This window comes from Podarcis filfolensis, assembly GCF_964270895.1.
Source record: "Podarcis filfolensis genome assembly, chromosome: 17".
NCBI lineage: Eukaryota > Metazoa > Chordata > Lepidosauria > Squamata > Lacertidae > Podarcis > Podarcis filfolensis.
Genome location: NC_139621.1, coordinates 14,187,980 through 14,215,887, shown reverse-complemented (window position 1 = coordinate 14,215,887; position 27,908 = coordinate 14,187,980). Strand labels below are relative to the sequence as shown.

The following is a 27,908-nucleotide window of genomic DNA, read 5'->3' as shown; positions in this document are numbered from 1 at the left end:
GTGTGTGGAATAAGCATATTTGAGATTATAAAAATAAGAACCCAATATTACCAGGAGGCTGGTGCTTACATTTTTTAAAAAACAAAAACAGGGAACCAAGGCTGAAATATAGTGACTTCCCCAAAGTCTGGAATCTATGCCCCAATCCTGCATTACTGACTAGTGAAGTGCAATCCTAAATGTTAATTCTCCTAGAATCTCTGCTGAAGGCCAATAGAGAAAATGTGGAAAAAACCCTAATTACATAGAATTTGAAGCCCCAAATCAAGTTATGTTTCATTCCTCAACAGTAAAAAGATTGAGGCAAAGGATGCTGCGATAATGACCAGTGAACAATTTCAAATAATATTGTTCCTCTATGTGAGTGCAAGCTGTGATCTCCACATAATGGTTTTAGGAGGCTAGACTTAAAACATGCTTTCCAATCCACTGAGAATGTTGTGGAAATTTTTTGTTCATGCTACTTCATGAAAACCAATGCTACACAATATATATAGTTTAATGGTTCGTTGTACCTGAGCTTTAGTAAATATAGGTAAAGCATTTAAAGAATGAACCGTATTTAAGTAGTTCTTCTAACAAAAGCAACCAACTTCTCACACACCAGGCCATCACATTGCAATTTGTAGTATCAGGGAAAGGAATCAAATGACTGCCCTGTTGTAAATATAGTATAAAATTTCTTAGAAGGCCAGGGCAGCCCAATTGCTGTACAAAGAAGGATAGCTCCTCAGGTAAGATAAAAATGCAGAGCCTTTCCTGCCTCTATGCCCTAGATTTTTACAATTTAAGTTGCCAAATAATGGAAGCTTTGACAGACACATCCACAAATGGAAACCTCATTTTCCAAGCAAAATTTGAGGACACATATAACTTCTTTCGAAGCAGGTTCTTCAGAGAAGAACAGTATTTCAAGGTCAGGTTCAGTGTCACAACCAAAATAACACTGCCATCCAACAGCTATAGGGGGTTATCTTGAGGAATCAACAGTTCACTCACGAAAGACAGATTTTCCCTGGAACGCAAAGCTACACACCCTGGAAAACAGCTACCCCTAATAATGTTCTATAACATCAAGAAAAACCATTAGCAGACTAGATCAGTTTGACGTTTAGGGAAGAGCAAGACTTCATGCTTTTATAGATAAGAATGAAATAATTCTCTTTGGGGAAAAGTAATTATTTTTTCCACTCTGTATGAAGCCCAAACTTCCACAATGCCCTGGAACAAACACTAAACGCCACATTTAGTGAAGAAATTGTGCACTTGTGTACAACTGCCTTTGTGTATTCCAAGAGAATTCTGCTATGCTTCTTGGTCAAAGTCACCAGTTACTGGCAGGGATTTGTTTGGGATTTATACTGCAAATCCTAATGCAATCATCATAATCATCATCTTGACAAGTAAGAAGAACTTAACAAAGAGAAAACAGTTCATTTTAGCCGCATGGCTAATTTACGAACATTCATTGTTTTCCAATGGCTGCAATAATCTAGGCTAAAATGTACTCTCTCTGCATGTGGTAGCAGAACTTCAAACCCTCCATTCTCTTTAAGCTATGTTACATCTTCCTGAATTCTTAAACTTATATGCAGCATAGCTACCTGAGCAAACACTTTCAAACCAATATCCTTTTTTTAAAAAACAAAACACAGACAGAGAGAAAACACATGCGAGCAGGTCTTGTAAATCTCATAAGTACCATTCTGACCCTACAAACCCACTAGTTCTTTAATTTCGTTTTATGTAAAGGAAATGCAAAAGGCAAGTGAACTAACTTAAGAGATGCCCAGCACTGTAAAAAGCAAGTAAAATGGAAATCAAATTTCTGACAGGATGTATGCTTTTGCGTTGCACAGAGGTATTGAAGAAGCATTCCATTTTGTCTGGTCAAGCAGTCAGATACTTAAAGCATTAGTTCCAACTGTAAAAAAGAGATAATTGCGCCAATTAAAAAACACCTGAATTAGATAACTGTTGCTGTGAAATATTAACACTTCAAATTGTTTAGATCGAGCAAAGTTACCCAGTTGAACAAGATGAAAGAGACCGAACATTTCTTTTGCTTTTGTTCTAATATCCCAGGAAGAGTCCAAGCAATGACAAGTTGTTGTTGTTGTTTTTAAAAAAGCACAAATAGCACACAAATCACAGTAAGAAGTGAGCTCTGAACTTGATTGTAGTTATAGGGGCAGGAAAGGGGTGCTTGCTCCTAAATTATATGAAGATAGGACAGTCCCATAGCTTCTACTAGCTGGGGGGCAAGGGGGCCTCTCTCCTCCCTTCGCTATCAGGGAAATTCATGATTAAATTTAAAAGACGGAAATAACCACCTAAACATGATAATTACTGGCTTAATGATATTAACTGTGATCAAACAGAAGGCAAGCACCTAATCAACCAACCATGCACAAAAGTTAAGATACTCTCATGCCTTCTAGAACTAAGAGCATCTCAATTGTTTTGGAAAGAATATTTTATACCAACATTTCTTTAGCTATTTTCTTTTTTTTTTTATAATATATTTATTAAAGTTTTCAAATAAAGCATATATTAGATAAGCACTTATCATTGTCCATTTAACATCTCTCAATTGTAACATGGGACTCCCCCACACCTCCCGCATACACTTACATCATTATTAAATTAGTTTCAAACAAATTATCATTTAATTCATCTTAATTAATAATCTTAATTTGGTTTGACATATAATTCAACCTTAAATCTAATTTAATGGTAGACAATTGTCTGCACTGGCATCCAATTCAGCACTCAGCCAAATTACAATATTTTTGTAAATAAATCTTAAATTTCCTCCAGTCTTCTTCCATCCTTTCTTCTCCCTGGTCTCGAATTCTGCCGGTCATCTCGGCTAATTGCATATAGTCCATCAGTTGCATCTGCCATTCTTCCACAGTGGGTAGCTCCTGAGTTTTCCAGTTCTTGGCAATTAATATTCTTGCTGCTGTTGTTGCGTACAAAAAGAATGTTCTGTCCTCTTTTAACACACTCTGGCCGACAATACCCAGGAGAAAGGCCTCTGATTTCTTAGTGAAGGTGTATTTAAACACCTTTTTTAATTCATTATATATCTTCTCCCAAAAGGCCTTCACTCTAGGGCAGGTCCACCAGAGGTGAAAAAATGTTCCTTCATTTTCCTTACATTTCCAACATTTGCTATCAGACGAATGGTATATTTTAGCCAGTTTAACAGGGGTCATGTACCATCTATACATCATTTTCATCACATTTTCCTTCAACGCATTACATGCAGTGAAGTTCAGCCCAGAGGTCCACAACCTTTCCCAATCTTCAAACATAATATTATACCCAATATCCTGCGCCCATTTTATCATTGTTGATTTTACCATTTCGTCATGTGTGTTCCATTTCAGCAGCAAGTTATACATTCTTGAAAGTACCTTAGTCTTAGGTTCTAACAGTTCAGTTTCTAACTTTGACTTTTCCACTTGGAATCCTAGCTTTTTGTCATTTTTAAACACTTCTTTAATCTGAGCATAGTGTAACCAGTCTCGCACTTTGTCTCTCATCTTTTCTAAACTCTGCAATTTCCAGTTGTCACCATCCTTTTCTATTATCTCCCAATATTTTGGCCAGTTGGCCTCCATATTGGCTCTTTTCCGAGCCTTAGCCTCCAGGGGTGACAGCCACCTCGGAGTTTTATTCTCCAGTAAGTCTTTATATTTTGTCCAGACATTAAAGACTGATTTTCTGACAATATGGTTCTTGAAGGCCTTATTTATCTTAGCTTTATCATACCATAAATATGCATGCCATCCAAACGCATTATTAAAACCTTCCAAATCCAAGACATCCGTATCTTCAAGAAGTAACCAATCTTTTAACCAGCAGAAAGCTGCAGCTTCATAATACAACTTTAAATCTGGCAGGGCAAAGCCCCCTCTTTCTTTCGCATCTGTTAATATTTTAAATTTGATTCTGGGCTTTTTGCCCTGCCAGACAAATTTAGAAATATCTTTCTGCCACTTCCGGAAGCACTCTGTCTTGTCTACAATCTGCAGTGTCTGAAACAAAAATAACATTTTTGGCAATACATTCATCTTGATGGCAGCTATTCGGCCTAACAAAGAAAGTTTTAGTCTTGACCAACTATCCAAGTCTCTCTTAATCTCTGACCAACATTTTTCATAATTATCTTTAAATAAACTCAGATTTTTTGCTGTTATGTTTACCCCTAGGTATTTAACTTTTTTAACCACATTTAGTTCTGTCTCTTTCTGAAGCTGTTCCAACTCAATATCTGTCACGTTTTTCCCCAAAACTTTAGTTTTTTGCTTGTTTAACTTAAATCCTGCCACTCGACCAAAGTTTTGAATCAGTTGTAGTACTCTTTTCAAACTAGACTCCGGCTCCTGTAATGTCAAAACTAGGTCATCTGCAAAAGCTTTAAGTTTATATTGTTTCGCTCCGACCTGAATCCCTTCCACCAACCGGTCCCCCCTAATCATATTCAGGAGCACTTCCAGAACCGAAATAAACAGTAATGGGGAAATCGGGCAGCCTTGTCGTGTACCTTTTTCAATTTTAAACTCTTCTGTAACCACATTGTTAACTATCAGTTTAGCCTTTTGTTCTGAATATATTGCCTCAATCCCGTTCTCAAACCCCCGTCCCACTCCCATTTCTTTTAAATTCCCCTTCATAAATTTCCAAGAAATGTTGTCAAAGGCTTTCTCCGCGTCTATAAAAATTAAAACTGCTTTAGTGTTTATGTTTGTTTGTAAAAGTTCCAATATGTCTATGATGTTCCTTGTGTTAGTAAACATATGTCTGCCCGGGAGAAAGCCTGCCTGGTCTTTATGGATTATCTCACTTAAAACTTTCTTAAATCTTCGTGCCAAAACATCTGCAAATATTTTGTAATCCACATTTAAAAGGGAGATGGGACGGTAATTCTTGAGTTGTGTCTTTTCAGTTTCTGACTTTGGAATCAATGTGATAAATGCTTCTTTCCACGATTCAGGCGCCTTCTTCCCCTCCATTATTTCATTACTGACCTCCAACAAAGGTTGTATCAAATAATCCTTCAATGTCTTGTAGTAGTTAGAGGTCAGTCCATCTGGCCCTGGTGATTTGCCCTGTTTCAGACTCAGGATGGCCTGTTCAATCTCTTGTCGTGTTATTTTGCCATTTAAAATTGTTCTATTTTCTTCTGACAGCTTTGCTAATCCATTTCTCTCCAAAAATTGTGTAATCTCTATTTCATCTTGTGGCCCTTGAGTATATAACTTTTTAAAATACCTCTGGAAGCACTTTCTAATCTCTCCCGGGTTCTGAATGTTCCTTCCTTCAACCTCTAAGTTTGTTACTGTATTTAATCTTTGTCTCCTTTTCAACTGCCAAGCTAGCAGTTTCCCACATTTATTTGCCGATTCAAAAGTTTTTTGTTTCATTGTTTTAATCTTCCATTCTATTTCCTGATTTATCAGCTTGGAATATTGCGCCTGATAAAGTTTAATTTCTCTCAGAATCGGTTGGGACTTCGGGTTAGATCTTAACTTCTTCTCCAACTCTTTGATACTTTCCAGAATTTTATCTTTCTTTTCATTTTGCAGTCTTTTCTTTAAGGAATTCTGTTGAATCAAGAACCCTCTCATCACAGCTTTACTTGCATCCCAGATAGTTCTTTTTTCCACCGTAGTGTTCAAATTAATCTCAAAATAGTCCTTTAAGATTTTTTGGGCCTTCTTTACAATTCTTTGATCTCTAAACAGGCCATCATTCATCTTCCATCTAAAGGAGCCGATTGGGATCAATGTCATATCCATTCTCAAGGCGTTATGGTCGGAGCATGTTTTGGGGCAGATTTCCACCTTCCTCACCTTGGGTGCCAGACTTCTAGTTATCCATATTTGGTCGATTCGTGTCCAAGTCAGTTGAGCTTCAGAAAAGAATGTTCCTTCTCTTCCCAGGGGGTTTCTAACTCTCCAGATGTCAACCCAGTCCATATTGTCAGTCATTTCAAAAAAGGTCTTAGGTAGTCTTCCCTCTTTAGTAATGTTCTGGTTCTGTGACTTATCCATATTTGTTGATACGACCCCGTTCATGTCCCCCATCATGATGACGTTGTTGTAATCCAGATAATCCAGCATGATCTCGTGCAACTTCTTATAAAAATCCGATTTTCCTTCATTTGGAGCATAAATTCCTAATATCAAAATTTTTTCTCCTTGATACTGTACTTCTATTGCGAGGATTCTTCCACTTTCATCTTTAAAAAGAAATTTTGGTAAAAGGCTCTCTTTTGCATAGATCACTACACCTCTCTTTTTAACTGTATCCGATGATATAAATTCTTGACCAAGCCTTTTATTTATTAACACCTTTCTATGGAGCCTAATCACATGTGTTTCTTGTAAGCATATAATGTCCAATTGTTCCTTTTTTAGAATATGAAAAATTTTAGACCTTTTTTCGGGACTGTTACAGCCATTTATGTTCCAACTCAAAAGCTGCAGAGACATCCTGGATAGATCTGGTTATTCTTTCTGGGGTGGTACCTTGTTCTCCGGTCCTTGAGGATCCGAGGGGGCGGGCTCCCCTGGAAGTTCTGGCGCTGCATTTCTTTAGCTATTTTCAAAGGGAAAAAAATCTAGATATATGCTGAGAAATTGAAAGAACAGTATTACACACCTTGTTCTTGAAGTAAACCTCTATTGGCAAAATGAAACCAGCATACCCAGATTCCTCAACTTTGTACGGTGGGTCTTTGCACACTGGGGGGGGAAGAGAGAGAGAGAGAGAAAAAGATTTTGAGTCTTTACAATCGGCGTAATAATTCTATATATGAAGCCATTCAAACTGCCTGAGAAAAATGCTCCTCAGTTTTTAAACGATTTGGGGAAAGGTTAACATTTCATAACATGATTCCTTCCTTCCGTCTCTCTCCTGACTCAAGAAAGGGGAGGACTCACCCAAATATTTGAACTCAGCCACTGGAAAAACACTGGCTACTGGATATCTTTAACTGATCAGCTTTTCGTTATTCAGTATTCTTTTTAATAATAAAAAAGTACTCCCAAACTTTATAATCATTTACAGATAAACCTGCAAAGTTCATTCAAAGCTCTTGAGATCTTTTGCTTAATATTATTATCCTGTACAATTGATGTATTTAAAAGCCAATCACTTTGTGGCCAGCTCCCCAAATTTAAAGTTAACAGACTTGGCTGGTGATCTGTACCACGCAGATCTGCTACAGTCATACCTCAGATAGTGAACGCTGCTGGTTGTACGTTTTCGGGTTACGGACCTCGCTGAACCTGAAAGAACCGGAATGGGTTACTTCCGGGTTTCGCCGCTTGCACATGAGCACTAAATCACACTTTGCACATGCGCAGAAGCGCCGAATCGCATCACACACATGCGCAGACGCAGTGCTGCAGGTTGCGAACGTGTCTCCCGCACGGATCACGTTCGCAACCCGAGGTTCCACTGTATTTCTTCCTCCTTGGTCTCATATACTCAAAAAGGTAACTGTATCCCCGTACCGAATTTAAGAAATTGTAAGCTCCTCAGTGCAGCGAGCTGTCCTCTTGTACTCTAAACTGACTTTGCACACTGATGGAACCATATAAACAAGAAAAGTAAAAGGCTATTTGCTATGCCCTGGATGAGTCCTTGAATTAAATCAGAATTAAATCGAATTGTTACAGATTAACATGACAAGACTGTGAAATCACACACCAATATCATTAGTTGCGCCTGCACAGGGGCTGCTTCCAGCACACTTGTAAACAATTAATTGCTTGCTTACTTATGGCTAATAAGAACTGGTTCAAGCAACCAGCAAGCGTATTTTGACAAAAGCCTTGCCCCCTTTTTGGTTGCATTTGACTGAAAATCTATATGTAAGATGGGGTAGAAAGCTTTTTGTGGGGCGGAAACTTTTGGACTGTTTGCAAGCGAAAATGTGTCCCTTTATCCATTGGAATGGATGCAAATCCAGACCTCTAATGGATGTCTCTCTGAATCAGTCAGGAACAGTGTTAGGAACTCAGATCTACAGTGAAACCTCGGTTTAAGAACAGCCCTGTTTATGAACTATTCAGTTTACGAACTCCACAAAACTGGAAGTAGTGTCCCGGTTTGCGAACTTTACCTCGGTCTACGAACAGAAGCTGAATGGTGGAAGGGCACCGGCGGCGGGAGGCCTCATTAGGGAAAGCGCACCTCGGTTTAAGTACCGTTTCGGTTTAAGAACGGACTTCCGGAATGGATTAAGTTCGTAAACTGAGGTACCACTGTATAAGCCAGGTGCCAAATGGCTTCTTAAACCAAGGTTACAATCGCCAAAATGGAATGTCTGGTTGCCATTTTAGGGCAAGATGGCTCCAGCGTCTTATTTTTCAAATGATGAACTGAGTGATTCTGAGTTAACCATCTGACAATCTTGAGCTGGGTTAAGAGCTTTCGGAACACTGGAAAAGGTACTATGATGCCTATATGGTGGAACTGTTTAAACATCAAACAATTTTGGGAAACAATAGATAACGAAATGAAAAAAATGTTCAGATACTCATTTAGGAAAGCACCAGAAGGTTTTCTATTGGGAATAGTACCAGGAAGTCTAAAGGAAGAAGACAAGACATTATATTTATACGCAACAGTAGCCGCAAGGCTATTGATTGTGAAAAAATGGAAAAGTGGTATTATACCAACAAAAACAAGTGCCTTGCCAAATTATTGGAGTATTACAATATATCCAAAACAATGGGATAAATTGGAAGGATCTCAAAAGAGAAGATAGACAGGGACTGGAAGGTGTTTAAAGGATACTTGCAAAACCATATTGAAAAATCAGAACTCCTATTAGAATAAACAAGTTCCGTTTTAAATACTGAAATATGAAATAAGATGGATAACAATGTGTAATAGAAAAAGAAGCATGAAATTAGGTTAAAGGTGTGTGAAAGAAAGCAATAGAAATGGAAAGAAATTGCAGTTGAGTAGATTGGAAGTCGAACACAAAGGTGGGGTGAGGGGTGGTGGATGGTGATGGGAAAAGGAATTACCTGTGGGACTGAGTGTAGGTATGTTTGAACATTTTTAAGGATTGTATGAAATGTATGTTTGTATGCTTGTATATTCGCAATATGTGTGTATTAATGCTGAATTATTTTAATAATAAAAACTTTTACAAAAAAAAAAAAAGAGCTTTCGGAACTTGAAGAAAAGTCACTTGATCAAGGGACGGTCCACATATATACTGGCCTATTCTTGCTTCTTTTTCTTAATGGTGACATGGACCATTCATAACGTAGGGCTATTCTTCACAACTGTGAGCAGGGCATTGGAGTGGGGGAAGCAAAGACAAGCGACAACATTTTGCTATAACATTGTTCACTGCTCCTGCTCAGGCTGCACAGATGCAGCATTTTGGTTCCTGAAATTCATCCGGTCCTGCAGGTAAAAGATAATGGACAGAACTCTACAGGATGTGGTATTAGGTGTGTGAAGACAGTCAAGAAACAATGATTCCCAGGCATGCACCTCCAGATGGTGGAGATGTCTGGCACCTTCATTTGGGCTGGATCTAGACACATCAAAGAAGCATTTCAGTTAAATGTGTTGCAAACTTTTTATGAGAAATTGGGTAGGCAAAAACGGAACTCCACAGTGCCATCTGGTGTCACAGTGTTAGAATGCATAACAATGCATGTAAAGCATTTTTTCTTTGCCAGTGTAGCTGAGTCCTTAGTCGCAAATGGCCAATAGCCTGGTGCCTGGCTAATTTCAAACACTGAGAAAGTACTGGGTACATAATATAGTGTAAAGGTAAAGGGACCCCTGACCATTAGGTCCAGTCGTGGTCGACTCTGGGGTTGCGGCGCTCATCTCGCTTTATTGGCCGAGGGAGCTGGCATACAGCTTCCGAGTCATGTGGCCAGCAGGACTAAGCTGCTTCTGGCGAACCAGAGCAGCGCAAGGAAACGCCGTTTACCTTTCCGCCGGAGCGGTGCCTATTTATCTACTTGCACTTTGATGTGCTTTCAAACTGTTAGGTTGGCAGGAGCAGGGACCGAGCAACGGGAGCTCACCCTGTCTCAGGGATTCGAACCGCCAACCTTCTGATCGGCAAGTCCTAGGCTCTGTGGTTTAACCCAAAGCACCACCCGCGTCCTTGTAATATAGTGTACATGTCCATAAAGATTAGAGGCACTGCAGGCTCTTGGAATTATTGCTCACCTGACTCACAGGAAAAGGGTACCTACACAAGACTAACACCTCTTTAAAACCTCTGGAGGAAAGGTATTATTTAGTGGTGCTAAAACACTAAGTAGTACTACAATGGAAGTTAATGTTCAAGGAAGAAATATGGTTCTGTAACTTTGATATTGTACCAGCCAATACATTTAGATGCATTACATTATCCAACGTTGCTTACGGACTGCTATTGAGAATGGGATACTGAATTCATTATTTGTTCAGATGCATCTTTTTTTCACATGGTTTAAGGTAAGTTGAAATTGGATGCCAGACAAGCAGCAGGAAAACGGTTTGTTGACAGATTATGTGAAGGCACCTCATGAAATAGGTATACTTAAACTTCGTTATCTTATTGCAAAATGAGCAGGCCCAATAGCTAAACGTTTTCTTTCATTCTTTTTAATACCTAATTCATTAAACAGCTGACTCTACCCAAACAACAAATTATCTAGGTGCCAAAGAAATTTTGGCAAAACAACCTCATCTTGACACAGATGGTATGTATTAGCTAATCCTCTGGGAAAATAGCCGTTTATTGAAGTGAAGAAGGGGAGGGGGCAGAACACAGCATACTTCAGAGCCATAAATGATTATTAAAGGGATTTTTTTTTTCCTGGAGGAGGAGAAAAGAACTGGAAAAACCTTTTAAAGTACTTTTTGGATGGCCACGCTTCAGGTATTCCAGAAAAATGTTACGTGGGTGCCAAAAGGCTTGGCTGTTCATTGAAATATTATACATCCCTCCATTATTTTCACAAAGGCAGCCAAAATAAGAAAGGTCTGACAATCCACAAATGATTTTTGGACAGTAAAAATCCCACACGCTAATGCATTTCTCCTTGGGCAAGGGTTTGTTTAAAATTTGCTCTTATCAGCGTCAACTGTCCAACAGATGGCAGGGAAGCAGATACAGTGGTACCTCAGGTTAAGTACTTAATTCGTTCCAGAGGTCCGTATTTAACCTGAAACTGTTCTTAACCTGAAGCACCACTTTAGCTAATGGGGCCTCCTGCTGCTGCCGCACCGCCGGAGCACGATTTCTGTTCTCATCCTGAAGCAAAGTTCTTAACCTGAAGCACTATTTCTGGGTTAGCAGAGTCTGTAACCTGAAGCATATGTAACCTGAAGCGTATGTAACCTGAGGTACCACTGTATACATGAAAAGCAGAGCAGTGCAGTGAATAGCACAGACCACAAAAAGTCTGAAGGCATTCACTTCCAATTTAGACTAACCACAGTTGGTTGTGATGTTCGAATCCCGAGAAACTGTAGTCATAATTATGGTTAATGGGGGGCGGAAATCCACCTTCGAATCATAATCTGTGAAGCTGCCTTGTTTTCACAAACCATCATTAGAAGAGTCTATTTGGGATTCAGATGCAATCTAAAAATTGAAGCGGAAGCGGAAGATTGCAATGTTTTGGTGGCAAAACCAGAGGAAGTGAGGAGCTGGCCATGGCTCCTCCTTGCAATACTAAATCATGGCTTAGTGACATGTGCAAACTGGGGGCTCGTACACACTTCCACTTCTCGCAGGAAGTGGGCCCAAGCAGTTTTGCATTTGCCCCACAGCTTTCCCCTGGGAAACCTGATCGCCGTAGATGGCATGATTATTTAAGTGCCATAGATGGAAGGTTGACGCATCAGCGCCTGTCACTATCGTTTTAAGCGCACAATAGCCAAAGGAGCTTCCGACTGCATTTATATCAGAAGAAAGTCCGGTATAAAACCAATCACTGATGCTGAAATGGAACACAAATAATTGTCATGGGCACACATGCACACAGAAACATTTAACTAAAACCACAGAAGGAAGAGTGTATCTGCCAAGCTAGGGAGGATTTAAACGCACGCGCACACACACACACACACTGGCAACCCCCAACTGTATACAGTGGTACCTCGGGTTAAGTACTTAATTCGTTCTGGAGGTCCATTCTTAACCTGAAACTGTTCTTAACCTGAAGCACCACTTTAGCTAATGGGGCCTCCCGCAGCCGCTGGAGCACAATTTCTGTTCTCATCCTGAAGCAAAGTTCTTAAGCCGAGGTACTATTTCTGAGTTAGCGGCGTCTGTAACCTGAAGTGTATGTAACCTGAAGCGTATGTAACCGAGGTACCACTGTAGTTGTCTAAACTATGATTACCAGATTTTTTTCAATGAATCCAGGGACTTTTTCTTTTTCTTTTTTTTTTTTTTTGAAGCTGAGTAGCAACAGGGTGGCGCTGTGGGTTAAACCACAGAGCCTAGGACTTGCCGATCAGAAGGTCAGCGGTTCGAATCCCCGCGACGGGCTGAGCTCCCGTTGTTCGGTCCCTGCTCCTGCCAACCTAACAGTTCGAAAGCACGTCAAAGTGCAAGTAGATAAATTGGTACCGCTCTGGCAGGAAAGTAAACGGCATTTCCGTGCGCTGCTCTGGTTTGCCAGAAGAGGCTTAGTCATGCTGGCCACATGACCCAGAAGCTGTACACTGGCTCCCTCGGCCAATAAAGCGAGATGAGCGCCGCAACCCCAGAGTCGGTCACGACTGGAACTAATGGTCAGGGGTCCCCCTTTACCTTTACCTAGCAACAAGGAATCAGTTAAGGGGATGGTGAGGTAAAACACCCTCGGCCCAAGGACACATGCATATTGTATCAACGTGCAAAGCCCTTCTTTCGCACCCTGTGAAACATAAAATGCACACAGTTTTTTTTAAAAAACTGGGCAACAGGGAGCCCATGACTCCCGAGCCTTCCCTGATCTCCTGCCCCCTTCCCCCTTTGTTTTGACAGATCGGGGGAGGCTTGGGAGTCGCAGGTGGGCAGCCATTACCCAGGAGGGGTGCAGGGCATGCGGTTTCTCTGCCAGGAAAGGTGCAAAGCCCTTCTTTCGCACATTGTGAAACATAAATGCGCAGAGTTTTTTTAAAACTGGGCAACGGCCGGCCGCCCACAACTCCCGAGCCTCCCCCGATCAGTCAAAACAAAGGGGGAAGGGGGCAGGAGATCTGTACCGCCGGACGTCCCCGGTTCCCCCGCGGCAGTGGCGGTGGCAGCAAGCAGCTCCTGAAGCCAGCCAGAGCCAACTGCACTACCAGGCTGGCTCCGGGCTGCTGAGGCTGCCACCGCCACGTTTCCTGGGGAAAGATTTGCAAATCTGGGGACATTCCGGGGACGGAATTTTTCCGGGGACAGATTTGCAAATCCGGGGACTGTCCCCGGGAACTGGGGATGTCTGGTAACCCTAGTCTAAACAAAGCAATCTGTGATGCAGGTGAAAAAGAATACTGGCTGACAGTCTCCTTTAGGATATCAAAAAGTTCTGGTGAAATCGTTTAGTTGCTATCAACCAACAATTCTTGTCTTTTGGATAACCCACAAAGAACAGTTAATAGAAGCAGGCAAAGGTTTCTTTGGGTTGCAGCACTTTAGAGTGCATGAGAGTGCATGTCAATATTCCTTCATATAACAATATTCTCTGCACTCAGAAAAGAAAAAGAAAAAGAAACAGGTCAGGGAGAAGGCTGGCATTCTAAATTTTTGAAATTCAGGATGTTTCCTCATTTGGAGGAACTTATAGTCCGTGGCATGTTCTCTGAAGTGATATAATTCAGATAAAAGTTCACCTCCGCAGCAAGATCTAAGCCCAAATCACATGTCAGACCCCAAGGGCTCTCTTTCCTGGGCACACACACCTGGGGATTATTCCGTAAAACCCTGGTTGCCACAGGGGTGCCGCTGAAAGAATGTAGTTGGTCAAGGGAGCCGTGGACTCGAAAAGGTTGAAAACCTCTCCTGCAAGACATTACTTCAATGTATCCCTCACAGAGATGAATGGGATAAGGAGAACGTCACATTGTACCAGTGGCTGGCAAATTCCAGCCTTTGCATCAAGCAGTATTTAGGTTTGAATACATCTATACAAATCACTTCATATTCACCTTTCCCTTTAAGGAATAAAAACCTTAATGCAAAGTTAGTATTTTCCAACTAGCTCGACTGAGACACGTAGCCACCAACGGTCTAAAAGCAATGTAAAACTTCCCCCATGTTACCAGCAAAGAGGTGGGGGGGGGGGACTATAACCAGATATTGTTGCTTGCTCAGTCAATATGCCAGCTATTTTTCAAAGATCAGTTTCTCACAGGTCAGCCTTTCACTATCACGAACCAAACAGGGTGGGGTGGAGAAAAAGTAAGAAAAGTGCCTGCAAGTTAAACATTTACAAGCATTGCAAACATTTGACAAAACTTTTGTTGTTTGGAAGCCACAGACGGTTCAAATAAATGCTCCTGAGCTCTTGTTTTCATTCCAACTATCGCATGTAACTATATTCTGAGGGACGTGGGTGGCGCTGTGGGTTAAACCACAGAGCCTAGGACTTGCCGATTAGAAGGTCGGCAGTTCGAATCCCCGCGACGGGGTGAGCTCCCATTGCTTGGTCCCTGCTCCTGCCAACCTAGCAGTTTGAAAGGACGTCAAAGTGCAAGTAGATAAATAGGTACCACTCCGGTGGGAAGGTAATCGGCGTTTCCGTGCACTGCTCTGGTTCACCAGAAGCGGCTTAGTCATGCTGGCCACATGACCCGGAAGCTGTACGCCAGCTCCATCGGCCAATAAAGCGAGATGAGCGCCGCAACCCCAGAGTCAGTCACGACTGGACCTAATGGTTAGGGGTCCCTTTACCTTTACTATATTATGAGTGCACATGCTTCCTATTTATTTGGGACAGCAAACCATTCCTGTCAGATCCAAGGGGAAGCCTGTTCATATCTAAGGGGTTATGTCCCCTGCCCTGCCCCTAATTCTAGTACATCAGTCTCCCCCAACCTGGTGCCCTCCAGATGTTTGGAATGACAGCTTCATGGTGATCCAAAACATCAGGTGGCAGAATCTGCTCTGAAGGTTCAAGTCTCTTCAAAAGGTGTTTCTGTTTAAGGCAGCTGCTCATTTGTCCTCAAAGCCTTCTATGATTCGTTACTTATGGTTCAGTTTGCACATTCATACTCTGCCTTTCCTCAAACAAACTTAGGATGGCATAGCTGGTCCTCAACTCTCTCAGTACTATTTCCACACTATCCTGGAAGTAGGTTAGGGCTAAATACAGCAATTGCCCCAAAGTTCCCAACTGAGCTTCCGTGCTGGCTGGGGTAATAATAATAATAATAATAATAATAATAATAATAATAATAATTTATTTATACCCTCCCATCAGGCTGTGTTTCCCCAGCCACTCTGGGTGGCTTCCAACAGAATATTAAAATACAACAGTCTATTAAACATTAAAAGCTTCCCTAGAAGAAGAAGAGGAGGAGGAGGAGTTTGGATCTGATATCCCGCTTTATCACTACCCTAAGGAGTTTCAAAGTGGCTAACATTCTGCTTTCCCTTCCTCCCCCACAACAAACACTCTGTGAGGTGAGTGAGGCTGAGAGACTACAGAGAAGTGTGACTGGCCCAAGGTCACCCAGCTGCTGCAGGTGGAGGAGTGGAGACGCGAACCCGGTTCACCAGATTACGAGCTCACCGCTCTTAACCACTACACCACACTGGCACCCTAGAGGTGCAATGGACTGCCCCTCCCCCTGTTCCACTACCACCGGCTCCAGAGGCGAGGTCTGGGCTTCCTTTGAACTTATCCAATGGGAGAAGTTTAAAGGAGCTGCCATCCAGCGCCGGCAGCCAAGGGAGGAACAAGCCACATCAGCCTTCAGTGGTACGAGGGCCTGGTGGTATATTGCGAGTGAAAACGCCGTGGCTCCTGAGTCCCTCTGCCACCAGCTCCTGGCTGCAGATTGCTTCTCCTTCGGTGCTCTGGGTGGCAGAGGGACTTGGGAGCAGCAGCGGTTTTACTCGCAATATGCCACCGGGTGAAACCGCCATCATGCTCTGGCCCTCTTACTGGTCCTGGGTGATGCCTAGTCTTTGCTGAGTAGAACACCTCTTCTGTCTGCTAGGTACTTATTCAGTCGACAGAGCACAAGAGTCAGGGTTATGGGCTCAAGGTCTATGTTGGACAGAAGATTACAGTGTTGCGCCCATAACCTTGTTGTCGGCGTGCATAGGGCTGGGAGGCCAGCTGGCAAGCTCCAGCTCGGACGTCTCCTTCCATCGGCCTGTGCTCTGATGTAAATCAGTGACCCGGGTTTCAAAGCCAGGGCACACTATTAGCAGATAGAACTAACGCACACAGAATAGGCGTGAGGCTGGTGGAAGCATACTACAACTACAGATTTATTAATCATAAATCAAGACAAAGAAACATGTCGTCTCTCTCTCATGTCGTCTGAGAGAGAACAGCTAAAAGGCAAAGCTATACACAACGGAAGTTCCCTGGATACTGTGCTGAAATGTAAACAGACATGTGACATGTAACAATCCCATGTCTGTTCCTTAAGGTGGGATGGAGATGTCAACATCGGTTGCCCTAGATCAGGCTTCCTCAAACTCAGCCCTCCAGACGTTTTTGAGACTACAGTTCCCATCATCCCTGACCACTGGTCCTGCTAGCTAGGGATGATGGGAGTTGTAGTCCAAAAACATCTGGAGGGCTGAGTTTGAGGAAGCCTGTCCTAGATGACCCTGGTGGGTCTCTTCTATGATTCTAACTCTGCCCAGCCCTTGTCACTCCAAGGCTGCATGGCAAAGGGAGCTGAGAGAACTCTAGTACAGTCCCTATCATTGGCTTTATCAGTAAGACAGATGAGCCTTGAATACGTGTACCAGTAATTAAGAATAAGGCCAACTCATGTGCAGTGTGCCTTCCCTTTATCAACAGCAACTGCAGGCTGTCCCCACACACTCAGGAACGGCGTCTATAAGATCTTCAAAACAAAGGATTTCTGTGTAAAACTAAACAACAGCAAATAAAGAGTTTCCCATCCACTTTATATTCCGCATTAAACCAGATTACTGTCTTGGACTCCTCTGGGAGGAAAGGTAGAATGAAAAAAGTAGAAAGATTGAAATTCTGTAGTCTAACTATAATTCCCCATGGCTTTTGTCTCACTTCTATGGGGATGAGGTAGACATTCTTGATATAAGCAGAGGCTAGGTCCCAAGGACCGACTACCGAGCAATATTATTTCCATTTTTTCCTCCACTTTACTGTTAGGGATAGCAAGGAAACTGAAAAATATGACATGAAAACGGGGAAAAACACATTAGAATATAGGTTCATTCAAGCAGCTTATAAGAAAAGGAATGGGATAAAGATTAAAATGAGTTTAATAATTGAAGTTACTTCTATTAATACAATTCAAGTTTAGTTTATGCTTCTTTTAGAAGATTAACTAAAATAAGTCCTTAGGGAACTGCTAGAGGAATCAGGAATCACACAGGCTTTTTAAACAACTAGAGTTGCAATATTATTAGAAAGACGTGTGGAGCTTCCTGCAGCCAATCAGAAGCCGCGCTTTGGTTTCTGAACATTTTGGAAGTCAAACGGACTTCCGGAACACATTCAGTTTGACCTCCAAGGTATGATGGTAACAACAGCAATAAATGCATTGTGTTCTGCTTTGCTGCTTACAGTAGTGAGTGCTTGCACTAATACAACACACTACAGTCCAATAATAATACAGGAGAGAAAGAGAAACAAGAACAAGAGAAACACAGAGACAAGAAATAATAATAAAACAGAGAGCATTCTTGCTGATTTAATATAGGTAAAATAAAGGTAAAGGACCCCTGGATGGTTAAGTCCAGTTAAATTCAACTATGGGGTATGACACTCATCCACAGACAGCTTTCTGGGTCATGTGCCCAGCATGACTAAACTGCTTCTGGCGCAAAGGGACACCGTGACGAGTGCCAGAGCACATGGAAACACCGTTTACTTTCCTGCCACAGCAGTACCTACTTATCTTCTTGCACTGGCGTGCTTTCAAACTGCTAGGTCGGCAGGAGCTGGGACAGAGCAACGGGAGCTCACGCCATCGTGGGGATTCGAACCGCCAACCTTTCGATCAGCAAGCCCAAGAGGCTCAGTGGTTTAGACCACAGTGTTACCCGCTCCCTTTATTTAATATAAGCAGCCTATAAGCTGCTTATAAAAAAATCACCTGAGACAGACAAAAACACTCATAAAAGAAAAGAAAATCAATGAATGAGATCTAGAACTATTCTAAATGGAAGGACTAATGGATAGCCCTGCAAGTAACACATAAACTAAAAAAATAAATAAAACAAGCAAACAACAGTTATATTAAGTCAATATGGGGGAGGGGGAATGTAAAGGGAAGACTTAAGGACTTGGCAAAGGTGGGTACTAAGGGACTGGGTTTATGGATCCTGAGTGTAACATACTGCAACTTAGAGAAGCCTCTGAAACAGAAATGGAAGTCAAGAATGAAAGTAAATGATAATGAGAAAATGTGCATGGGCACATGCACACACAAATTATTATTATTATTATTATTATTATTATTATTAGTACCCCGCCCATCTGGCTGAGTTTCCCCAGCCACTCTGGGCGGCTTCTAATCAAGTGTTAAAAACAATTCAGCATTAAATATTAAAAACTTCCTGAAACAGGCTGCCTTCAGATGTCTTTTAAAGAGAAGATAGCTGCTTATTTCCTTCACATCTGAAGGGAGGGCGTTCCACAGGGCGGGCGCCACTACTGAGAAGGCCCTCTGTCTGGTTCCCTGTAACCTCACTTCTCGCAATGAGGGAACCGCCAGAAGGCCCTCGGTGATCCATCAAGCGGTTCCTCTTGGAACCTCATAATTATTCTTGAATTTCATCCACCACCAACATCAGAGATCACCTCTGTCTCCACTGATTGAACCATAAACCTCATGCATCAGGCACTTCCCAGAGCTGCCATGATGGCCCAAAACCATGAATCTAAGGCCACAGGTCTTTATAGATCCTCGCAAGTCATGAGGAGAGCATTCCCAAAGATCTGCACTGGATCAAAAATATCAGAAAGCAGGGTGTAGCAAAACTATCCTTATCATTTGACAGAATATTCCAATCAGTTTACCAATGATTTACATGCACATTATGTTAATTGAGCCTGGATTTCTACATTACGAGTCAACACGTTAAGTTCTCTTTCTTAAGTTATTCTCAACTAACCTTCATCACTGGAGTCACTCTCTGAAGCTTCTTCCATATACATGTTTAATTATTTAGTACTCCTTGATGACACACAAAAATCTGGAAATATTCTCTGTTATAGTATCTATCTTGGAGGAAAATGGTTGTTTGGTCTTCTTTAGGAGATACAACAGCCTAAACGTCCTAGTTCACTGGGATGAAAACAAGAGTCTTCCAACAATAAAACCAATGATAAAAAGGAAGGTCCACCACGCTGTACCATCAAAAGTTACCAGAGGATATATAAAAAATGTGATTAAGAAAAACAACAGAAACGCTCCATTGTTAAAGAAAGAGTTTCTCAGTGTTATCATATCTCTTTCGGCCCTAGATTACTTTAAGGGAGGGGGGACAAGAGCAACCTTAAGCACTGCTGTGAAGCACATAATAGTATGCAAATGAACAAAGCTCATTGTATGATGAAGGCATGATGTAGCTTTTATGTCACAAAATCCGGCCAACTAACCTTTAAGACCTGGCTATTTGACAAAGAAATATACTAGATAGATTGAAAGCAGAGCGTTTCCCAGGAGCAAGGCTGTCACCAGGACTCTAGAAGCACGACATCACACCTCTCCTGGCTTCAGATGACGACGACGACGATGATGATTGACATGTGATGTGGACTGCAGACCCTTCAAGTGTCCCTATTTTCCATAGACAGTCCCAGATTTACAGAAGCCGTCCCGGTTTCTGCTTTGATCCCGGTATGTCCCGCTTTTCCTTAAGACGCCCCTATTTTCAACCAAAATATGTTGAAGGGTATGGAGTTATGTGACCCCCGAGCCAAGGAGATAAGTAATTATACAGCCCTTAGAAGACATCTGAAGGCAGCCCTGTATAGGGAAGGTTTTTAAATGTTTAATTATGCTTTTATATGTGTTGGAAGCCACTCAAAGTGGCTGGGGCAAGCCAGTCAGATGGATGAGGTCTAAATTGTTGTTGTTGAATAGGATGTCTCTATTTCCATCAGAGGAATATTGGAGGGTATGAGACTTATGACAGCAAAGTCACTGGGCACCTGACCAGGTGAGTGAGAACAAGTATTGTACTACAGACTGTGCTGGGCCCAAGGGTAACCCGAGAAACGTGGTCCAGGTCCGGTCCCGAATCCAAGGGTTCTGTGAGGAGTCAGTCCGACACAGCCAAGGCAGGACACAAGACAGGAAACCAGGCAAGGACAGGCACAGGATCTCAGGCAGGATCTGGCATACAGCAATGTTGCTCCCGCAACCTGGGGCAGGGTCTGACAGCCTTTTATCTCTGTCGGGGTAACGGCCGGTCCTGATCCCCCGGCGACTCGCCTCCCTGTTTTGCCCGAAGGTGAGCACTCCTCCTGCGAGTACTCAGGTCTCTCCTTCTCTCAGACCTTAGTCTCCGCAGCTCGGGAGACGTCGGTGGGTTACTAGACCCAGGGGCTGCCTCACCCTCTCCTGACCCAACCAGTAATGGAGCAGCTGTAAGTGATGGCCCAGCTGAAGGCAACAAGGTAATCCCCGCATCTGGAGCCAGGGCAGGCTCAGGCCCCTGACTCGGCCCAGCTGGTGTTTGTTGCAGGGGAACCTGTGCGGACTGGGGCTCTTCAGGATCAGGCCTCAGACTAGGTTCAGTTGCCGCCTGAGGCAGAGGATCTGGTACAGACCGAGACTCTTCTGGCTCCGAGTCCAGGCCCGAGTCCCAGGCCATCACACCGACAAAGTAGCACAAAGGAGGTCTCTTCAGACTGACTGTGGACTGCAAAACAAAATAGTGAGAGAATCCCAAGCTATATACACTGAAGATCCTGCATTCAGCAGAAGGCTGGAAGGTTCAAGGTCCCTTTCAAACCTTTGGAAGAGGTCTGCAGATATTGAAGAGTAGAAGCAGTCAAGCAGTATTACCAAAATAAGGTGGGATGTTCAAAAATGTGCTCAAAGGGATGAATGAAATGGACAAAGCTGGAATCACGGAAGGGAAATGTGAGAACCGCTGCAGGAAAATAATAACAATAACAATAATAGCTAGCAAGTTTGGGCAAAGATTAGAATGCTGGGACAATGGCAGTTGTGATTGACAAACATCTGAAACATTAACAGCTACACGTCGCTGGGGGAAAAAGGTGGTTACGGAGCAAACCAGAGAACAACTGAGACAGAGGCGGTGGAAATCAACCAAGATATATAAAATCAACAGAGATATATGAAATCAACTGAGATATATAATGCCTCTGGAAAGCCCACAAACAGGACAGCAACAGGTATTAAGAGGTAGTAACAACCATTTTTTATATGCCTGTTGTTTTTTTCCATGGAGTTTTCTTGGCAGGGATACTGGAGTGGCTTGCCGGTTCCTGCTCCAGGCGGATCACATTTGGTCACGACTCTCCACTATGACCTGTTCATCTTGGGTGGCCCTGCACGGCATAGCTCATAGTTTCTCTGAGTTATTCAAGTCCCTTCGCCACGGCAAGGCAGTGATCCATGAAGGATCACTTTCTTGGGCTTCATGATCACTGCAGATGGTAACAGCAGTCACGAAATTAAAAGACGCCTGCTTCTGGGGAGAAAAGTGATGACAAACCTAGACAGCATCTTAAAAAGTAGAGACATCACCTTGCCAACAAAGGTCCACATAGTTCAAGCTATGGTTTTCCCAGTAGTGATGTATGGAAGTGAGAGCTGGACCATAAAGAAGGCTGATCGCCGAAGAATTGATGCTTTTGAATTATGGTGCTGGAGGAGACTCTTAAGAGTCTCATGGACTGCAAGAAGATCAAGCCTATCCATTCTTAAGGAAATCAGCCCTGAGTGCTCACTGGAAGGACAGATCCTGAAGCTGAGACTCCAATACTTCGGCCACCTCATGAGAAGAGAAGACTCCCTGGAAAAGACCCTGATGTTGGGAAAGATGGAGGGCACAAGGAGAAGGGGACGACAGAGGACGAGATGGTTGGACTGTGTTCTCAAAGCTACCAGCATGAGTTTGACCAAACTGCGGGAGGCAGTGGAAGACAGGAGTGCCTGGCGTGCTCTGGTCCATGGGGTCACGAAGAGTCGGACATGACTAAACGACTAAACAACAGCAACAACAACCATTACTTAAAACAAACTAAGAGGGTAAGCCCAAAAGAAATGAGAGTAGAATAAATCAAGCTTTTTACACAAGGACCAGGAAGCAGGTTCTCTGCTAGTAAAGTCGGTGAGCTTCTCCTGAGGTGGTTTTATTCTAAATGGCCAACCATCTTACTCAGAATATACTAAGGACCGTAATCAGTGAGTTTCACTTTCCCCTCCATTAGCGGTGTCATTGTATTGCTGTGTGTGCGTTAATTGTAGCTTTTGAACTTTTCCCAAGTTAACATTCCAAAAAGACAGAAAGAAAACCATACAATTTTTGAACAGAAACAGCACAACTTTTCACAACATGGGTGCAGCGCATATGCGCAGGGGGTCAGAAATGCCCTGTTTTACTACCTCTCTTGTCTTTGTGCAAACAGAGAAGGGGAGCCAAATCAAGATCCTCCACACAAGGGTATCAAAAAGAGTGGGTGCCATTTAGCAAGGTGAAGAGAATATGTAACATGAAGTGAGGGGAGGCAACATGCAAGATGAACACTATGGCTGCCCTAGCTCATTATCCCAGAAAACTCTGGTTAGAGGATGGCACAGAAATACTGTTGGAAATAAATGGATTAAGTGTCAGTAAAATAATCCTGAATTTCAAAGTTCTCTGCTTGAAATACTTAAAAGGCATAAAGGATTGCTGGAAGAACACAACAAGAACTTGAAAAACATATAGATGCAAGAACAAGTTGTTTTATTAGCTGACTTGAAAAAAATAGATGCTTTAAACTAAAGCAAGAAAAGTACTGTTTACATGTTTCTGTAATATAGTTTCAAACATTTGTGTAAATTGTTAAGTTAGTTTCCTTTTATCTTTTCTGAAAAACTAACTGAAACAATGAAAAATGGATGCACCTGCCATTTATAAATATTTTGAACCAACGTTTCTAAAAACCATTTAATCACATCTTGCATCTTTTGCATATAAGGAGTGTTTGAAGGCAAAAAATCTGCTTTTTGATTTATAGTTTAAAAAGAGGGTGAGGTGCAACAGAAAGACTAAGGCAAACTACTACACAAAATGCAGCAAATTTCCACGGATCTCCGCTCGTCTAATATATGGGCTTCCCCTTTCAAATTATTCTCAGAGGACAATAGTTAGAGTCTCCTGCATTCTCTGGGATGCAAAGCCTTATTCTTGCCTCATAAAAAATCCCCCTTTCCTCCCCTCCCCACCGAGCGCTGGCTCCTTGTTTGAAATACCCCGTCCGCGTTATTTAATTGGCACCACACTAGGGACTATCACAGTTGCTGAGTAACATTCCTTACATGCCCCTCGTTAAAGGGACATTAATGACTGCAATCAGTCCAATTCCACTTCCTTGCCCAATGATTTAATTTCCTGTACAGTATTGCTTTCAGCTCCCTTTGAAAATTCTCCCAGCCAGCATTCTTTCCCTTTCAGACCTCTGTTCTCTATTATGTAACAGAAGGACCCATACCAGCAGGTCACAGGCAACCTACAAGTTGTAGCAAATTGTGCCTCGCTGCATTTCTCTGGTGTCTTGCTGAAACGGAAAGGTATAAACTTGGTTTAGAATCTACTGGCCATCCTTCCTCGATAGCCAAACACTTAGGATCAGAAGCGAGTTAAGAGAATGGCAGAAAAAAGAAGGTGAATTTGGAAGTCGAAAACTCCCATTGCTAAGAGGGTCCTTAGCAACTCCAAGTACAGAAATGAAGCCCAGGTGCTGGCAAGAAAAATCTAATCGAAATATGAAAATATAAGCTGAACAGACAGTGGTACATGCAAGTTTTAATATGGCCAGTTCTATCAAACATGCTACAGGACGATACGTAAATGTATAGCAGAAGCAATGTTCTTCAATAGTTATTAACTACAAACACACTATTCGTTTGAAAACTTTCCTTCCCAAAGTCTTGGTTACCTACCATTTTTTTAATTATTATTTAAGGAGAATCAGGAGAATCTTTATTTGCATCAGCCACTAGCCATAGCAATAAAATAAAAGACTGAAGACAGAGGTATAAACTTAACTATGCAAAATACATTTTGGAAGTATAATAGATCTTATTCTAATTGCCCCCACTAAAAACCTTGCAGTCTTTGCTGTCACCTGATCATCTTGATCTGCTAAAGGAAAGGACACAGTAGTATCTTCTGCTTTAAAAGCATATTCAAGGGCTCAGCTTTTCCTTTAGAAACTCATTTTGTACACGTTGATAGTATCTTTGTAATCTGGCTAGTGTCAAAGGAAGTTTGGAACAATTCAAAACAGCATCAACTCCATCCATCCATCCATCCATCAAATGTATGTAAACTAGCACCGTTAAACATGTACCCATGCCTCTCCTGATGTTCTCCTTTGTCACCAACTTCAACAATATAATCACAGATTTGTGCAGTTAACTCAGTGATGCTTACATTTACTTATGTTGGCATCCCAGACATCCAAAATACTGCTAGAAAAAGCCTCCGGGGCTACCTTTGAAGGTGACCCGGAAACTACAATTAATCCAGAATGCGGCAGCTAGACTGGTGACTGGGAGCGGCCGCCGAGACCATATAACACCGGTCTTGAAAGACCTACACTGGCTCCCAGTATGTTTCCGAGCACAATTCAAAGTGTTGGTGCTGACTTTTAAAGCCCTAAACAGCCTCAGCCCAGAATACCTGAAGGAGCGTCTCCACCCCCATCGTTCTGCCCGGACTCTAAGGTCCAGTGCCGAGGGCTTTCTGGCGATTCCCTCCCTGCGAGAAGCCAAGTTACAGGGAACCAGGCAGAGGGCCTTCTCGGTAGTGGCACCCGCCCTGTGGAACGCCCTCCCACCAGATGTCAAAAAGAAAAATAACTACCAAACTTTTAGAAGACATCTAAAGGCAGCCCTGTTTAGGGAAGCTTTTAATGTTTAATAGGTTATTGTATTTTAGTGTTTTGTTGGAAGCCGCCCAGAGTGGCTGGGGGGGACCCAGCCAGATGGGCGGGGTATAAATAATACATTATTGTTATTATTAGCCCTCTGAATCAAATGGATCTGGAGCAACTACCTGTAGCTCGAAGAACCCACTAAACTGAAAAAGTATCTTCTTTTGTAGGATATTATTTGAGTGTTATCCACAATGGTAAGCAAAACGCAACCAAGGATGATCATGGTCTTTTGGCGGTTACACCATCGCTCATTTCCAGCATTTTAATTTGCGGTTAAAGGTGAAAGTACACTGTGGTGTCAAGTCACCTCCATACCTCACAAGGTTGTTGTGGAGATTAAATGAGGAGGAGGAGAATCATATATCTCACCTTAAGGTCTCTGGAGAAAAGGTGGTCCATAATGCAATAAACAGAAGCAGTGAAGGAAGGCTTGCTAATCTCAATGTATTGTTTATTTAATACCTTGAAACAGATGTCTGCAAGTCTTCTTTCATTGCTTTTGGCCAGTCTCAAAACCCAAGCAACTAAACCGCAAATGAACCAACTATCAATTGTTCTACTGCTACTACTTATCCTAAGGAAACGATCTGTTTCAAAAGCAGAATGACTGGCCAGAACTTGCAGTCCTGAAATGTACTACATATTCTAGAAGTCAAACACCCTGGGTATCCCATGAACAACAAAAAGTCTCAGAAAACCAGATGCATGATAGTATAACTTAGATGTGTTTTAAATGCAGAAATCTTTTCACTGGAAAATAAAGCCAATCCTAGGACTTGGATATACAAAATGAATACAGTGGTACCTTGGTTCTTGAACTTAGTCCGTTCCGGGAGTTCGTTTGACTCCCGGAACCATTCGAAAACCAAGGCGTGGCTTCTGATTGGCTGCAGGAGCTTCCTGCACTCAGTCGGAAGCTGCGCCAGACTTTCGGCTTCTGGAAAACGTTCTCAAACCGGAACACACACTTCCAGGTTTGCGGCGTTTGGGAGTCTATTTGTTTGGGAGCCAGGCCGTTCAACAACCAAGGTGCCACTGTATTCCAAGGCCTTAATTTCAAGGATTGTCCTTAAAACTTTTATCTATGCTTCTAATTAATTAAAAAATTTCTCTTGCACTTTATAAAGCAGGGTGTCATATTCCAGGGAATTTTGCTTATCCTCAGCCTTCTCAGGACTTCTGCCTGTGATCTGGTCCCCTGAGAACCAAGGTAACAACAAACCATGGTTTAGCTTTTCAAAGATGAACCTGTATGAGCCTCATTGCACAACCCTCCCTTACCTCGGCTCCTCTGGTGATGAGGAGAAACTGAACTGGGAGACAGCAGGGGGTTAATTCTGAGAAGCGAAGGAGGAAGGTGGGTTTTCTGGGGGGGATAGGACACATCTAGGGACGCAGGTGGCACTGTGGGTTAAACCACAGAGCCTAGGACTTGCCGATCAGGTCGGCGGTTCGAATTCCCGTGACGGGGTGAGCTCCCGTTGCTCAGTCCCTGCTCCTGCCAACTTAGCAGTTCGAAAGCACGTCAAAGTGCAAGTAGATAAATAGGTACCACTCCGGCGGGAAGGTAAATGGCGTTTCCGTGCACTGCTCTGGTTCGCCAAAGTGGCTTAGTCATGCTGGCCACATGACCTGGAAGCTGTACGCCGGCTCCCTCGGCCAATAAAGCGAGATGAGCACAGCACAGAGTCGGCCACAACTGGACCTAATGGTCAGGGGTACCTTTACCTTTACTTTTAGGACACATCTGGATGTCCTTAAACTTTGGGCTTTACACAATAACTACCGGATACACATTGAATGCTGAAGACCTAAATACTAAAAGTATTTTATGAATCTTTTAGCAACAGCTTCTTCTTTAAACCAGTTGCATAATTTTTGAGCCATTTTTAGCATATTAAAGATTTTTTTCAGGTGAGGCAATATGGAAGGTTCTAAGCTGTTAGTAAAGCTGTCTTCGCCTAGGCATTATCCAAATATGACAGGAATGTTTTTGCCCGCCTATGAGCAGAGCTGCCACACACAAAACCTATTTCTACTGCTCCCTCTTTTGAAATCGTGTGCAAAGGAAGTGTGAAGATGGATTGGATGAGCCTTTAGTGCTTGTATCAAATACTAATGTTCCCTGCTGAGAACTTGCATGATTCTGTCCAAGAATTAGCTCTGTTCTAGGAAAATTAAAGGCATTTTTTTTAATGTAATGAAGTGGTACCTAATGAGAGGAAAACGAGTGTACCTGGTGTAAATAACACAAGAGGAGTAGAATATTTTCCCCAATATGAAGAGAGGAGGAGGAGAAAACATGTCACATCATGATGAAATAATTCACAATCTTTCTCTTCTCTCACCTTCTCTTTCATTAGGTTTCCCCCTTCCCTTGTCTTTTATCCTTTCTGTCTCTGTTCTTTCTTAGACTAAGTAGCTGTTTTATATCAGTATATTAGAAAAAGAGACTTTGTATTTTTGTATATCTCTGAACAAGTATCAATAAATAAATTTACTGTTATGAAATAACAGTAAAAAGAGCAAAATAGACATTGACAGCATCTAGACATTGACACTGGAATAGACATCTAG

The 27,908-nt window shown here is 42.3% G+C and overlaps 2 protein-coding genes across 6 annotated transcripts in view; one reads left to right on the top strand and one right to left on the bottom strand.

The window, feature by feature from the left end:
* Positions 1-27,908, top strand: part of ACER2 (alkaline ceramidase 2) — a 529,013-nt gene that overhangs the window by 298,383 nt on the left and 202,722 nt on the right. The gene's annotated exons all lie outside the window — the stretch shown is intronic.
* The window catches only part of MLLT3 (MLLT3 super elongation complex subunit), a 148,798-nt gene that overhangs the window by 57,093 nt on the left and 63,797 nt on the right, over positions 1-27,908 (bottom strand). For 3 of the 4 annotated variants that reach the window (XM_083593485.1, XM_083593484.1, XM_083593486.1), the window contains one exon: positions 6,676-6,758. In XM_083593485.1, coding sequence (XP_083449611.1) covers positions 6,676-6,758 — 83 coding nt within the window. Of the gene's footprint in view, positions 1-6,675; positions 6,759-19,318; positions 19,721-27,908 lie in introns of those variants that run through there. The other variant, XM_083593487.1, reaches the window with a different exon arrangement.